The sequence below is a fragment of the Lepidochelys kempii genome, chromosome 20 (assembly GCF_965140265.1).
Source record: "Lepidochelys kempii isolate rLepKem1 chromosome 20, rLepKem1.hap2, whole genome shotgun sequence".
NCBI lineage: Eukaryota > Metazoa > Chordata > Testudines > Cheloniidae > Lepidochelys > Lepidochelys kempii.
The window spans coordinates 24,156,914-24,172,887 of NC_133275.1; the positions used below are offsets into that span (position 1 = coordinate 24,156,914).

Here is a 15,974-nt window from a genome sequence, read left to right on the forward strand (position 1 = left end):
CATGGGCTGGCCCCGCGACAGCCCTCCGTTCCGCACGAGCGCTGACTCGGGCCAGGTAACGCGGTGACATGACAAGTGGCCCGTCTACACAAGGATCGTAACCCGTGTGTGCCTAACGCCCTCTGGATCCAGGCAAGACCTGCCCTAGGCCACGGTCACCAGCGCCTCCTCCCCTTCCCTGCCCTCGGCCAGCCCCGCTCTGGCATGTATTGTTTCATCCCGCGGAAGGAAATTCTGACCCATTTCCTGGCTCTCCCCGCTGGGACCAGAGCTGGCCCTGCAGTTTTTAATTGCTGGGCTTTGTTGCCTTGCCTGCTTGGGGGGCGTGTGTGTGTGTGTGCAGGGGTTTGCTTTTCCTCCAGTTTGCAAAGTGTGGGGCTAATGCTCTGGCAAAGCGCTGGTGTCTCGTAGGTGGAAGGCGGGGAGCTGGGCCCACCCACGCACCCATTCAAATTTAAATAGCAGTTCGTGGACGTTGAACTGTGTCGGTTTTGTTCTGCGGCCGGAGTCTTGGATTTGTGTCCCGTCGTTTTCTTGTTCTGTAAAAAAAAAACCAACCCCCCCAACTCCACACACAACCCAGCTCAGCGTCCGGCAGTCGCCTGGCAATAACCAAAGGAGTAAGAGCAGGATCTCCGGGGTGTGTGTTGGGGCAGGGTTGCAAAATGGACGATGCCGGGGCCTTTGGGTCATCTCATGAGCTGGCAGCAAGCGGGGAGCAGGTGTGTGAATAATTCAGTGCTCTGGGCTCTTCCCTCCCCCTGCCTCTGTGGTTGCTTTCGGCTTCCTCTTTCCTTCGCCAGGCTCCTGGTGGCGGATGTGTGCGGCGGGCTGGGCCGCCGGGCCTGTGGCTGCACTTGGCCCCGCTGGTTTCTGAGGGGAAGGCAGAGGGGCAGCGGGCAGAGACACGTCCCGTGGGGTTAGCTTGGGGGCGTAAGAGACGGGTCTGGGACCTGGGGGACCTGCCCGGGCTGCAGACTCCCTTGGGCAAGTCTCTTCATTTACCCGTCTAAGGTACTTGTCTGACCCCCATCCCCGGGGTATCTGGGCGCCTCACAGGTCCCAGGCCAGCGCTCTAACCACTGCACCATCCTTTCCCTCCACTCTCTTGGCCTTGGTTCTCCCAGCTGCAAAAATGGGCACAAAAGTCCTCCCTCCCCCCTCTTGTCTCATTGGACTGTGAGCCCCTTCTGGCAAGGACTCTGTACAGCACCCGGCACAGCAGGGGAGCCTCCCCACTGCTCCAGGGCGGGGCCCTTGCAGCGATCACAAGGCTCCAAGGTGCTATCACAGAATCCATAAATAATCCATTGTACAGCCTGCGGCAGGAGCCTGTCTCTGAGCTAGTCCCAGGAGCGCAGGGCGGCTGTCCCTACCCCAACCCCTCCCATTCGCCCCTAGCTCCCAGCCTGTGGGGAGCTGGCGAGGACAGAGTCCGCGATGCGGGAACTCACAATCTGGCAAGACAATCCTGGCTTTGCTGGTGACATCGGGCCAGGCATCCCTCCTTGCCTCAGTTTCCCCATCTGTAAGGGGGGTGAGTGATCTCCCCTAGCCTCTGCAGAGGTGGGTGGCCCATGCTGGATGAGAGCCAAGGCAGGGATTTAGGTGCCGGGCTCCCATTGAGTTACTTGGGGGCCTGACTCCCTTCAGCTAAAGGGGGCCCGGTGTTACTGTGGGGCTGCAGGTGGCTGGGTTCCCCCTCACTCACAGCCAGCGTACCGGAGAGAGGGAGCCAGTCGCCACCAGGCTTCCTGGCCTGATCCCGGCACCTCGGAGCCAGACAGATGTGCGCCCCCCCCCCCCCCCCACACACACACACAGGGCCAGGCTGACTGCAGCTGATTTACGGCCTGCACGTCCTCCCCCAGACATGGCACCGCCCCACTTCCCCTGCCCTGAGCTCCTGGCTGGGCCTGCCCCGGAGGAGGGGAGGGGGCAGGAAGGCTGTCCCGCGGCTGGACCACTCCCCTGGCCTTGTGGATTCCAGGGCCCGAGGGGACCCCGGTGAGCAGCTGGTCTGACCGGCCGCCGGGTGCCCCGATTCCGTTCCTCACCCTGGACAGACCCTCTGCCTGGATGGAGAAGCCACCGCAGCCCGGGGCGAATTGCACCCAGGCTCCATTCCCCTCCTTTCCCGTCTGAGTTCATCTCACTCCCACTTCCAGCCTCCTTCGGCTGCTAGACTCGAGAGCCCGGTGTGAAGTATTTGTTCCCCAGGCCGATACTTCTAGCCTGTGCTGTAGGGGGCGCTCTCTCTGCCTGCGGGACCCAATGCCCCAGTGTGGTGCTAGGGGGCGCTGTGCTGCTGTGGGTACCACCCTTTGCAAGTGCTGTAATCCTGGGGCCCTGGCACGTGGGAGTGATGGGGAGGGACCCTGGAGTCCTGACGATATCCCGGCTCTGGTCGCTGCAGTCTCTCCCCTCCCACTGGGGGGCGCCGCTTCCCTTAGGGGGCTGAGCCCCCCGCTGGGCCCGGGCATTAACAGCCCCTGTGCATGGGATTGGGGCACTGCCTGCAGGAATCCCGCAGTTAAAACCTCGGTGTGGTTTGTCGCTGGCTTTATTGTCCCGGGGGCAGGTCAGCTTTCCCAGGGGGGCGGGTGGGGGGCAGTGACCCTCAGGCCTTGTCTGCACCAGGCTTTGAGCCGCAAGCCTCTAGGGTGGTCGCGTGCCCTGCAGTCCCGGCAGCATTGACGCCCAGGGAACCTGGGGTCCCTGCTGGCCTAGCTTGGGGCTCTGGACTATCCTGCCACCCTGATGACTCCTCTCCCTCCCTCCCCGGCTGGGCCCCGCTGCCGGAGCGTGGGAGCCTGGCCGAGGAGCCAGCTGGAAAAACATCCATCTCCCCAGGAAGCCGGGCTGAGCGCTGAGCTGGGGAGGCCGGCCCGGCAGCTGCTGCGCCATGGCTGAGTTGCGAAGCCTGGCACTGCCAGCCCCAGCCAGACGGGTGCCCAGCCGGGGCCCTGTGCCGTGCTCCGAGTCCCCGGCCGGAGCGAGGGTAGAGAGCGCGAGCGGGACTGGGGCAGCTAGTGCCACTGGCCTGTGCCGTTCAGTGCACTGCGTGAACTGGGCCCCCGGGGAGCCGCTGGCTTCAGACCCGCTCAGGGTCTGCTCTGGAGTTTGCAGAGCTGCTGGCCTGGAGACGCTCGGCTCTTCGGGGGCCTCTCCCCTCCGGCGGGGCAGGGAGCTGCCCCCAGTGCCCGTCCTGCGCTCGCATCTGCGGATGCCTCCGTGTCTCGGAGCAGGGCCAGCCGTGCAGAGCTTCGGGCACGTCAGAGCTGACTCCGGCCCGGATTGTGGGGAAGGCGCTGGGCAGGGCCTCGGACACCTGGGTTTGATTCTCGGCTCCGCCTCGGAAGCGCTGTGGCCCCGTTTCAGAGGGGGAAGGTTGGGGCTGAAAGTTGCTGGTTTGACTAGTTAATTTTTTTTTTTCCCCCCACTGAAAAGTTGAAATCTAACCACTAGACCCCATTCCCCTCCCAGAGCCGGGACAGAATCCAGGAGTCCTGACCCCCAGCCCCCATGGTCTAATCCCTGGACCCCGCTTCCCTGCCAGAGCTAGGAGAGAACCCAGGAGTCCTGACCTCCATGCCCCTGCTCTAACTCCTAGACCCCGCTCACCTGCCAGGCCAAAACCCAGGATTCCTGACTCCCCGCTCGAACACTAGCTCCCTGCTTTTCCCCTTGCTCTGGTATAGGCCTGGCTTGGGTTAAGTGACATGAAGCAGATAAAGTCGTTGCTTGAAGCGGGGGGCCGGGAGACGACAGACCCTCCTTTTCAGCAGCCCCCCCGCCCCCGGGGATTTCCCACCCGGTTGGCGCCTGCGCTCCGAGCCCCCCCTCTCTGGGCAGGCAGGTGCCACTCGCAGCTGTCTCTGTGTCGTCGTGGGGAGATCTCCCGGTGCGGGGCCACCTGGCAGCACCCGTCGCCTTTCACATGCGCCCAGCAGTGCCTGTCTGCGATGGGGGGGGCGGGACGTCCGCTCATCATGATGCTCCCACCCCCTGCCGCCCCCCGGGAACTTGAGCGGGGGCCAGGGCTGACTTCACCTGACTGGGCTGACGGCGGGCCACGTGTCGGCTTCTCGGAGGCACCGCCCTGCAGTCGCTGCTGAGCTAGAAGGAATTCGGGGGGCCCCCCCCCTCCCAGGACGGGGGCGCTAAAGGCAGCAGAGGATCCACTGCCAGTGCGGGAGAGCGTCCCCGCTTCCAGATCACTTGTGCCAGGGATGCAGGTGTGAGGATGTGAGGCAGCAGGGAGGGGGGAGTGTTGACCTGGGAATGTGCCCTGGGGATGGGAGACCTGAGAGCCTGAGCCAGGAGGGGGAGAGGGAGGGGACACCTCTGCCCAGGAATGAGAAGACAGGCTGAGAAGGGAGCCTGCTGGGGGGGTTTAGTTTCAGTTTGGGGCTGGGTGGAGGAACGCAGGGAACCCCAGGGCTGGGGTCTAAGCTCCCTGCTCTCCCAGAAGGACTTGACTGAGGGGTCCTGGTTGTACCCACAAGCTCTGTTTTGAACTGTGTTCCTGTTGTCTAATAAACCTTCTGTTTTACTGGCTGGCTGAGAGTCTCAGTGAATCCCAGGAAGAGGGGTGCAGGGCCTGGATTCCCCCACACTCGGTGACAACTGGTGGCAGCGGTGGGATGTACTGCACCCCGTGAACGGTGCTTCCTGCAGTAAGTGACTGGGGAGCAGTAAAACGAAGGGGGATTAACGGGGACCAGGCGTGCTGAAGATTCAGAGAGAGACGGTTTCAGGGGGCGGTTAACCCCTGGGAGTGTGTGACCAGAGAGAAGGACTTTTGCAGTAACAGGGTCCCCCGGGGGATTGCAGCGAGCGGTCCCAGGGGCGGAGGAGTTTGCAGCTCGACCCTGGCAAAGAGGTGATGACCTCAAGAAGGACTGGCACACGAGGGGTTTTTCCTGGAAACCGTGGACAGCTGCCCAGGCCTGCGAGTGGCCAGCAGGGAGATGTACGCTAAATGCCTGAAGAGCGACCTGGTGGAGCTGTGCAGGCAGAGGGGGCTGCGCATTGGGAGGTCCACCAAGGAACATCTAATTGCCCAGTTGGAGGAGAGGGATCGCTTGGATGACCCGATCCCTGTCCCGGAGGAAAGCCGCCCGGCGGACGCAGCGTGGCCCTGGGACCTGACCGAGCTGGGAGGGGTCAGACTGCTGCCAAGGACATCCCAAGACCCTTCCTACCTATGCCTGGGGGAGGGGTTGGGGGAAGCCCAGTGAATACCGAGGGCACCCTGACCCCGGCAGCCAGCAGGGGATCCTCCCGGCGGAGCTCCCCATCCCTGGAGTGGAGGCGGCTGGAATGGGAGAGGGAGATGAAAATGAGGGAGCTGGAGGATCATGAGAAACAACGTAAGCATGAGCAGGAGGAGAAGGAGAGGGAACATCGGGAGAAGGAGAGGGAACGTAGGCATGAGCAGGAGGAGAAGGAGAAACAAAGACAGCATGAACTGGAGCTGGCCAGGCTGAGGAGCAGTGGGGCTGCGGTGAGTGCGGGGGGACCCAAGACTGCAAGGAGCTTTGATAAGTGCTTCCTGGCCCAGCGGAAGGAGGGGGAGGACATGGATAGCTTCCTGATGGCCTTTGAGAATGCCTGTGAGATGCACAGTGTTGACCCTGCCGACAGGCTCCAATTTCTCACCCCCTTATTGGACCCCAAAGCCGTGGAGGTGTACAGCCGGATGACAGGGCCGGAGGCAGGGGACTATGAACTGTTCAAAGAGGCCCTGCTCCGTGAGTTTGGGCTGACCCCCGAGATGTACCGGAGAAGGTTCCGGAGTCAGCGTAAAACGCCTGAGGTCACCTACCTACAACGGGTCAACCGGATGCAGGGATATGCCCGCAAGTGGACAGCTGGGGCCCGAGCTAAAGAGGACCTGCTTGACCTAATCGTACTGGAGCAGCTGTATGATCAGTGCCCTTCCGACCTGAGGCTGTGGCTGGTGGACAAAAAGCTCGAGAACCCCCAGCACGCAGGGCAGCTGGCCGACGAGTTTGTGAACAGTCGGTCAGGGGGTAGCCGGGAGGAGTCACAAAAGAACAGGCCCCCCCGATGCAGAGAGAGAGTCACCAGGGGGCCTCCCAGCGGGGAAATAGGGAGAACCCCCCCCAAAGGGGAACGCCTGGTGTCGGGCCCCTCCGACCCGCTCGAGGGGACCAACGTGACCTGAGCTGCTATCACTGTGGCCAGAGAGGCCACGTACGGACCCAGTGCCCCGGGCTCAGGGACAGACTGAGCAGACCCAACCTACCCAGGGTTAACTGGGTAGGGACCCAGCGGGACGAGGGGAAGACAGCCCAGGCAAGGGGGGCTGCCAGTTTACCACCTGCTCCGGAGGGAAGAGTACCCCTGGCCAGCTCCGCCAGAGGGCTGGAGGCTCTGGACTCAGGGTGCTCGGTTTACAGGGTGGGCGCGGGGCTGTCCCTCCGGAGAGAGTGCCTTGTTCCCCTGGAGGTGGATGGGAGGAAGGTCAATGGACACTGGGATACGGGCGCGGAGGTGACGCTGGCCCGACTCGAGGTGGTGGCCCCAGATCGGGTGGTGCCCAACATCTACCTGACCCGGGGGTGGGTGGGACCCCATTTAAGGTGCCCGTGGCAAGGTTACACCTGAAATGGGGAACCAAGGAGGGCCCCAAGGATGTGGGGATACACCACCATTTGCCCACTGAGGTTTTGATGGGGGGAGAAAGAGGACTGGCCAAGCAACCCCCAGACCGCCCTGGTTCTGACCCGTAGCCAGAACCGGCGCGGGGCACTGCGCCCTGACCTCGGGGAGGGTACCACACCGGAGGCGCAGGACCCTACCCTGGTGGGGAGGGAGCGCCGAGGGGCACGGCTCAGAGAGGCTGAGGCCTCAGACCTGGTCACTGAGCGGGAACCGGGCCCCGTCCCTGCCCCAGCCGCTGAGTTCCAGGCCGAGTTGAGGAAAGATCCCTCCTTGCGGAAGCTCAGGGACCTGGCCGACCTCAGGGTGGTACGGACCATGAGGAGAGGCTGCCAGGAGAGGTTCCTGTGGGAGAAGGGGTTCCTGTACCGAGAATGGGCTCCCCCAAGGGAAGTAGAGTCCTGTGGGATCAGGAGGCAGCTGGTGGTCCCCCAGAAGTATCGCCGCAGGCTCCTGTACCTGGCCCATGACATCCCCCTCGCAGGGCACCAGGGAATCCGGCACACCCGGCAGAGGTTGCTACAGAACTTTTACTGGCCCGGGGTCTTTACCACGGTCCGGCAGTATTGCTGATCCTGTGACCCCTGTCAGAGGGTGGGGAAGGCCCGGGACAAGGGGAAAGCGGCTTTGAGACCTTTGCCCATCACAGAGGAGCCTTTCCAGAAGGTGGCCATGGACATCGTGGGGCCTCTCAGCAAGACGACCCTGTCGGGGAAGAAATACATTCTGGGGGTGGTAGATTTTGCCACCCGCTACCCCAAGGCAGTGCCCTCAGCTTCCATTGAGGCAGACACCGTGGCCAATGCGCTCCTGACCATTTTCAGCCGAGTGGGGTTCCCCAAGGAAGTCTTGACAGACCAAGGCTCCAACTTCATGTCGGCCCTGCTCCGGTGCTTGTGGGAGAAATGTGGGGTCCGGCACGACTGGGCCTCAGCTTATCACCCCCAGTCCAATGGGCTGGTGGAGAGGTTCAACGGGACGCTAAAGATGATGCTGAAAACCTTTATGGACCAGCACCCGCAGGATTGGGACAAGTACTTACCTCACCTGCTGTTCGCGTACAGGGAGGTGCCCCAGGAGTCGACCGGATTTTCGCCTTTCAAACTGTTATATGGCAGGAGGGTGAGGGGCCCCCTGGACCTGATGAGAGACGAGTGGGAGGGGAAGGCCACTCCCGATGGAGAGACAGTGGTGGAGTATGTCCTGATCTTCCGAGAGAGACTGGCTGAACTCATGGGCCTGGCCAGGGAGAATCTGGCCAGAGCCCAGAGGAAGCAGAAGGTCTGGTATGACCGCACGGCGCGGGCCCGTGCCTACGCCACCGGGGATCAGGTGATGGTTCTCATCCCTGTGAGAAAGAACAAACTACAGGCCACCTGGGAGAGCCCTTTCAAGGTTGTCAAGCAGCTCAGTGAGGTAAACTATGTGGTGGAGCTGTTGAACCGGGCGCACCACCGCCGGGTGTACCATGTGAACATGATGAAGCCATATTATGCCAGGGGAAATGTGGTGTTGGCCGTGTGTGGACAGTGGGAGGAGCAGGGAGATGACCCTTTAGTAGATCTATTCCCTGGGACCAGAGCTGGTTCCCCCCTGGAAACAATTCCCCTCTCGGATCAGCTAACCCCTGCCCAGCAAGCTGAGGTCAGGGGGGTGCTGCATCCGTCCCGACAGCTGTTTTCCAACCAGCCTGGATGCACTAATCTGACTGTCCACCGGGTGCAGATGGGGTCGCACCCACCGATAAGATGCTCCCCCTTCCGAGTCACAGGGAAAACTGCTCAGGACCTGGAAAGAGAGGTCCGGGACATGCTGGCTTTGGGGGTGATCCAGCCATCTGCCAGCCCTTGGGCCTCGCCGGTGGTGCTGGTCCCCAAAAAGGACGGGTCGGTCTGGTTCTGTGTGGACGATCGGAAGCTCAATGCCATCACTGTATCTGATGCCTACACCATGCCCAGGCCTGATGAGCTCCTAGACAAGCTCGGAGGAGCTCGGTACCTTTCCACCATGGACCTTACAAAGGGCTACTGGCAAGTGCCGCTGGATGCAGATGCCCGACTGAAATCGGCCTTTATCACCCCTCTGGGGCTCTATGAGTTCCTGACCCTGCCTTTTGGCCTCAAGGGAGCGCCGGCCACCTTCCAGCGCCTAGTGGACCAGCTCCTGAGGGGGATGGAGAGTTTTGCCGTGGCGTATATTGATGACATCTGTGTCTTTAGCCAGACCTGGGAGGACCATGTGTCCCAGGTTAGACAAGTGCTGGACTGACTCCAGGGGGCTGGGCTGACTGTAAAAGCAGAGAAGTGCAAGGTGGGGATGGCGGAAGTATCTTACCTGGGCTAACCGGGTGGGGAGCGGCCGCCTAAAGCCGGAACCAGCCAAGGTGGAGGTGATCAGAGACTGGCCCGCTCCCCACATCAAAAAGCAGGTCCAAGCCTTTATTGGGATGGCAGGATGCTACCGAAGATTTGTGCCCCACTTTAGCGCCATCGCCACCCCCATCACTGAGCTATGCAAGAAGGGGAAGCCAGACAAGGTGGTCTGGACCGAGCAGTGCCAGGAGGCTTTCCGGGCGCTGAAAGAGGCTCTGGTCAGTGGCCCAGTTCTGGCAAACCCAGACTTTGACAAGCCCTTTGTGGTGTTCACCAATGCCTCAGACACGGGACTGGGGGCGGTGTTAATGCAGGAGGATGAAAAGGGGGAGACACACCCCATCGGGTACCTGAGCAAGAAGTTGCTACCCCGGGAGCAACACTACGTGGCCATCGAGAAGGAGTGCCTGGCCATGGTGTGGGCCCTCAAGAAACTAGAGCCCTATCTCTTCGGGCGACACTTCACCGTCTACACCGACCACTCGCCCCTGACCTGGCTGCACCAGATGAAAGGAGCCAACGCCAAGCTCCTGAGATGGAGCCTGCTCCTGCAGGATTACGACCTGTCCACGCGAAGGGAAGAGCCAACCTGATAGCGGATGCGCTGTCCCGGAGAGGGGGCCCCGAACTTCCCCAGGTCACTGGTTAGAGTGACCCCGCTCAGTTCAGTCTTGAAGGGGGGGGAGATGTGACGCAGCAGGGAGGGGGGAGTGTTGACCTGGGAATGTGCCCTGGGGAGGGGAGACCTGAGAGCCTGTCACCTGAGCCAGGAGGGGGAGGAGGAGGTAACACCTCTGCCCGGGAATGTGGACAGAGGCTGCAGAAGGGAGCCTGCTGGGGGGGTTTAGTTTCAGTTTGGGGCTGGGTGGAGGAACGCAGGGAACCCCAGGGCTGGGGTCTAAGCTCCCTGCTCCCCCAGAAGGACTTGACTGAGGGGTCCTGGTTGTACCCACAAGCTCTGTTTTGGACTGTGTTCCTGTTGTCCAATAAACCTTCTGTTTTACTGGCTGGCTGAGAGTCTCAGTGAATCTCAGGAAGAGGGGTGCAGGGCCTGGACTCCCCCACACGCCGTGACAGCAGGATTCCTGGGTTCTATTCCTGCCTCTGCCACTGGCTTGCTGGGTGCCTTAGGGCAAGCCCCTTCCCTGCTCTGTGCCTCAGTTTTCCCATCTGTGAAATGGGGGTGATGGTAACCACCTTTGGAGAGAGCTTGCAGATCTACTAAACCCAGGCCTGCTGTTTCCTGCCAACTCCCTTACCTAGCAGTAGGTGTATTACGGTAGCACGTAGGAGCCCTCACCAAGATCAGGGCCCCGTCGTGTTGGGTGCTGCCCGGACCCCAGCAGTGATCGGGGCCCCGTCGTGCCAGGCACTGCACAGATCCAGTGCGGGACAGTCCCTAACCCAGTGAGAGAAAAATGGAAGGATCATTAGCGGCATGTTACAGGTGAGGGAAACTGAGGCACGGGGCAGCCCTATGACTTACCCAAGGTCACACAGGGAGTCAGTAGCAGAGCCCGGGTGTCCTCAGTGCACATCACTGAGAGAAGGGGAATTAAAAACCAAATGCTGTGGTGAAGCAAGGAGGCTCCCCCAGGCTCGCTGGTGCCACCCCCAGGCCTTGGGGCGATTCGTGGAGGGGAGCTCAGAGCCTGCCAGGCCAGCTGAGGCTGAGAGAGCAAAGTTGGGCTGTGATGGGAGATGGGGCGGGGAGGGAGGGGCCGGGGGCAGCGCAGCCCTGGGAGGGGAAGGGGGGGACAGCAGCTGCTGGCCTGGGGCTGGGCGCGCATTTCTCCAGCTCAGCTGTGTGCAGTGTGCGTCTTGTTTGATCTAATCTGCAGCCGGGCACAGAGGGGGGAGTTCACGGGGGTTCGGGGGGGGCCGGGGCTGCGAGCCTGGACTCCTGGGTTCTGTTCGGAGCGGGAATGTGACCTAGTGGTTAGACCAGAGGACTGGGGGACAGGAAGGACGAGCGAATGGCCCCCTGCCCGAACCCCCAGCCCCCCTCGTCCGGCTCCCTGCCCCGCGGGATCGGCCGAGCCCAGGGCGCTATCTCCCCTGACCCGTGTCTCTTGCAGGACGGTGGCCGCCGAGGTGCGGAAGCAGGTGTCCCGGGAGTACGGCGGGTCCCCCCAGCTCTCCAAGAAGCGCAGTGGCTCCCAGCAGTTGGTGAGTACCCCAGCGCCCCGCGTCCCTCAGCCCCCGGCACTGACGGGCTCTCAGCGTGGTCCGGCCACTAGTGGGGGACAGAGCCACCTTGGGGAACGTCACCGCCGGCACCTGCCATTGGCTCTTCCCCTGTAGCCTCTCCCCTTCCCAAAGCATCATGGGAACGTCCCGGGACTCTACCTCACTGGTCCCGCCCTTCCCATCCCCGTCTTGCCCGACCCTGCCCACCACTCTGGGCGCGGGGGGGGGGGGGCGGACAGCAGGCATCGAACCTGCCACCTCGGTGTGTAAAGGCGGCACCCTCCTGCCCGAGCTGGCGCTGCCGAGGGCTGGGAGTCGCGGCTGGAGCCGGCTCGTGGCCCCCGCTAGACATGGGGCCGTGGTGAGGGCCCCAGCACCCGGGCGAGGAGCCAGCCGCGCTGTTCCCTGTCGTCCCTTCTCCGCTCCAGGACCCTGGGGGCCCTTGGGGGCTTAGTGAGGGGCCCGCAGCAGGGATGGGGACGGCGCGGACTCCCCCTCTACAACGGTTTCCAGGCCTCTCTCCCGCGCTGCCTCTTGTCCTGCGGCGAACCCGCTGAGCTTTAACAGGAGGTGGAGCTGTTAGACGGGGAGTGGGGTCTAGTGGCTAGAGTGGGTGGGGGAGAAGACTGGGAGCCAGGACTCCTGGGTTCTCCACCCAGCTCTGGGAGGAGAGTGGGGGGCTAGTGGTTAGAGCAGGGGGGTTGCACTGGGGGGAGCATGCCGTGGAGAATGGGGTGTTTCCATCCGTCTCCCGGTCCCATGTGCTGGCAGGCTCAGGGCCGGCGCATTGGCCTCCGGGAGCCCCAGGCCGAGTGGCTGGGGCCAGGCGCCAAGGGGGAGGGTTCTGGCGTGCTTTAGATCTAACCGCGTTGGTTTCCCCTTCCCTTTCCCGTGTGGTTTCAGTGTCTTGCCCTCACTTCCTGCCCGGTTAGTGCCGGCCCGGCAGGCGCTTGTGGGCAGGTCGGCGCTGAGATTTCCTCTGGCACAGATGGCTTGTGCTACCCGTGCCCCCTCCCGTCAGCCGGCGTGGCCCCCGCCCAGCCCAGGAGTATTGAGAGAGCCCCCTTGGCCAGCCACGTGCCGGCAGCTGCCCGACTTCCTGCCGCCTCTCAGTGGCCAGTCTGGGAGGATGCCTGGGGAGGAGCCGGGGGGCTGCAGGGAGTGATGCTGGGGGTTCGCTTGGGGCGCTCTATTCCCAGTCGATACTGACTCTCAGCTGTGCGGGGCTGCCAGGAGCTCAGCCGGGGTCGCTCTCCCTGCTCAGTCAGGCAGTGATGTGGTACCCCAGATTGCACACTGTTGGCAAAGGAACCCAGGAGTCCTGAGTCTCCTGCTCCAATCACTGGACCCCACTCCCCTCCCGGAGCCGGGGATAGAACCCAGGAGTCCTGCTCCCAGCCCCCTGCTCTAACCCTTAGCTTATCCCACCGCTGTGGGGAGCGCAGCCTGTCTCATCCTTGGGGGTCCACACTGGGGTTGTCCCAGCTCCAACCACCAGCAGGGGGCAGCGGTGAGGTGGGGTTTGCAGGGAGCTGCCCTGGCTGCATTGGGACGATCCCGCCCTGTGCTGACCGGTCTGTCCCCGCAGGTGCCGCTGACGGAGGTGGTGGAGCCGGTGGACTTCGAGGAGTACCTGGCTGCCCACCCCCCCGAGGTGGAGCCTGGCCCACTCCGTGACCTGGTCGAGTTCCCCGCTGATGACGTGGAGGTGGTCCGGGAGCCGCGGGAATGCCGCACGCTGGAACCGGGGTTACCCGACGAGGGGTGGGTGCCTGGGCCGGGGCTTGCTGCTGAATGTGGGAGTGGGGTGGGACCTGGCCCTGTGTGGTGGTGCAAGAGACCCCCAGCCCTGGATGGGGCACTGCAGATTAGCATCTCAGTACTGCCCAGCCACCAGCAGGGGGCAGCGCATTTAGCACAGGGTCCTACGTCTTGGGACATTTTGTCCTCCCCCTGGGGAAACAGCCACCAGGGGGACTGACCAGACTGGGGAGGCGGGGACTCAGGACAAGGGGCCTGGCCTGGGCTATACAGACTGGATGGGGGCGGGGACTCTGGATAAGGGGCGTGGCCTGAGCCATACAGACCGGACAGGGGTGGGGACTTGAGGCATCAGAGCTCATGAATTCTCAGCTTCCAGCCCCGTGATCACCCCCCACCCTCTCTGTGTCTCACCCCCTTGCCGTGCACACCCTGTGCCTGGCTCAGCCCCGTCCTCTGCTGCACAAGGGGTACTTTGAGATGGGGCATATGAGCATTCCTCCACTTTGGCACGTCCCCGGCCTGGACGCATGGCTGGGATAATTCTCCTTGCCTGCCCCCGGGGGCTGTGACGAGGCTTAATTAGGGAGTTATAATTAAATAATGCCGGCAGAGTGACTTGCTCAAGGTCACCCAGCCGGCCAGCGGCAGAGCCAGGAAGCGGGAACCCAGGTGTCCTGGCAGTTCTGAAGGCTGCGGGGTTGGAAAAGAGGCCCCTGGGGTTGTGGTGTACCCGCTGCTCCCTGGAGCTGCCCAAGCGTCCCCTGCCCTCGTCCCTCCCCCCGCTGATTCAGAGGCGAGCCCTGTGTGTTTCCCTCCCGCCAGGAAGCTGGATGCCCGGGTGCGGGACGCGGTGCAGGTCTACACGGAGGACTGGCTGGTGGTGCGGAGGAAGTAAGTTGGCGGAGCACCCCACGGCCGGTCGGAGGGGGCAGGGCAAGCCCGGAGCCAGCGCCCGGAGCCAGCGCCCGTGGACAGCTTCCAGTGCTGCGCTTTGGAGCCAGGCCTGTCTCCCGTCCCCTCTCCCCGCAGGCTGAAATCGCTGGCCCACTACATGCCTGGCGGGAGGCCAGGGGGATGGGCCCAGCACGCCGGCGCGTGGCTGGGTTGCCCGGAGCTATACCGGAGCCAGCCGCCCGCTATGGGCTTCCAAACTCCTGGTAACCGGATCCGTTCAGTCCTTAGAGAAAGGGACCTTGTTTCTCCTGGTGCCTGGGGCTCGGTCAGCCGAGCCCGGCTCTGCCTCGTGTCCCGGAGGCGGGCGCAACTGGTGGCTTGGCCAAGGGACAATGATCTGTTTGTCCTCTGCCCATCTGTCCGTCCCTCAGCCCGGGTTACACAGCAGCTGAATCCTTGGGAAGGAGGGGAGCACCAACCCCTGTTTTACAGATGGAGAAATCAAGGCACAGAGCAGGGATGGTTAGTTCCTGGCTCCCTTTCCTGTGCTCCGACCCTGAGTCCCCGCCCCTCTCTACCTGGGCTGGGGTGATCCAGGTGTGTTGTTCCCTGCCCCCCCTCCCCCATGCAAGGGCGACCCATCATGTGGCTGAAATAAAGGGGGAGGATGATGGGAACTATCCTTTCTTGCACCTCTCCCCCCATCCCCCAGGCAATAGCCTGGTCTCCCTCGCTCCCATTGTGGGGCTGCGCTGCGGGGGGCCGGGGGATGTGACCAAGGCTCCCCGCGCCCGCAGGTACCAGCGTCTCAGCACCATGTACAGCCCCCACACGGCCGAGCGGCAGCGGCAGAGACAGACAGGGCTGCCCCGGCAGGTCTTCGAGCTGGACGAGGCCGCGGAGGAGCCGGTGAGGCCAGGGGGCGAGGGAGGATGCCCCCGGGCAGAGCGTGGCCCCAGCTGGGGGATCTGGAGGGGAAGAGGCCTGGCTGGGACGGCGGTATCGTCTGCAGGGGTCGGGGGGCTGGGCCGGAGGGACATTGGGGTAGAGGGAGGATGTTGGGGGGGCTGGGACGGGGGTGTTGTGGGGTGACAGGGCTGGGCTGGCCTGGGGTGGTGGGAGGCGGCCTGGCGCCCCCTCACCCCTCCCCACCCCCCCAGGAGGAGCTGAAGCGCCGCTCGCCCTCCCTGGACGACACGCCCCGGGGCAGCTGGGCCTCCAGCATCTTCGACCTGAAGAACTCGGTGGCCGACCCGCTGCTGCCCACCCTGCTGGAGCACACGGCGATGGAGGAGGTCGACCGGCGTAACGAGGAGCTGCGCAAGGAGAACCGGCACCCGGAGCTCCTGGCCCTCTTCCCCGCCCCCGACGAGGTGAGCCCCGCCGCGGGGAACGGGCCGGGTCCCCTTTCCTAGGTGTGTTAAGGTGGTGTCCCAATGCCCCGAGCGAGATCGGGGCCCCCTCTTTGGGCTGGGCCCTGCCCCAACAAGCTCTCAGTCTAAACATACCCGGGGGGAGGGGAAACTGAGGCACAGAGCTGAAGTCAGTGGCAGAGCCGGGAATAGAGCCCTGGTGTCTTCACAAGGCCGCAGGGCCTGCGTGTGCAGCTGGTATAAAGGCAGGGTCTGGGTGGCTGCGTGGGGCGGGCTGGGGGCCCTGGGTTCGAGAGGCCACTCTCACCGCTGCTCCCCCTGCCGGCAGGACGAGGCGGTGGAGCGCTGCAGCCTGCCCGAGATGCCCCGGGAGCACTTCGGCCAGCGGATCCTGGTGAAGTGCCTGTCTCTCAAGTAAGTCGCCCCCCCATCATCACAGCGAGGGAGCTAGGGGCTGCGGGGGCTCCCTGGGGCTGGGGGGAGGTAGTGTTTCCATCCCCGCTGCGGGGAGGAGCCCGCCAGAGCCAAGCGAACTGCCCTGGAGGCTGGGCCTGTCCAGCAGGGGGAGGAGAGGTCTCTGGGTAGGGTGGGGTCCCCTGGCTCCCCCCGCAGAATGGGAGGAGGGGCTGGCTGTGAGGGCGAACAGCTCAGCCTTGGATGTCCATGCTGAGCCCTGCTCATCCCTAGGACC

At 63.6% G+C, this 15,974-nt stretch overlaps 1 protein-coding gene across 9 annotated transcripts in view; it reads left to right on the forward strand.

The window, feature by feature from the left end:
* DOCK6 (dedicator of cytokinesis 6) overlaps positions 1-15,974 on the forward strand; it is a 58,292-nt gene that overhangs the window by 1,711 nt on the left and 40,607 nt on the right. For 8 of the 9 annotated variants that reach the window (XR_012155688.1, XM_073318253.1, XM_073318254.1 and 5 more), the window contains exons 2-7: positions 11,141-11,231; positions 12,841-13,016; positions 13,839-13,907; positions 14,708-14,819; positions 15,071-15,283; positions 15,612-15,697. Coding sequence is in view for 8 of the 9 variants with exons in the window: in XM_073318253.1 (XP_073174354.1) it covers positions 11,141-11,231; positions 12,841-13,016; positions 13,839-13,907; positions 14,708-14,819; positions 15,071-15,283; positions 15,612-15,697 (747 nt within the window). In the remaining variant the exon portion in view is untranslated. The other variant, XM_073318258.1, reaches the window with a different exon arrangement.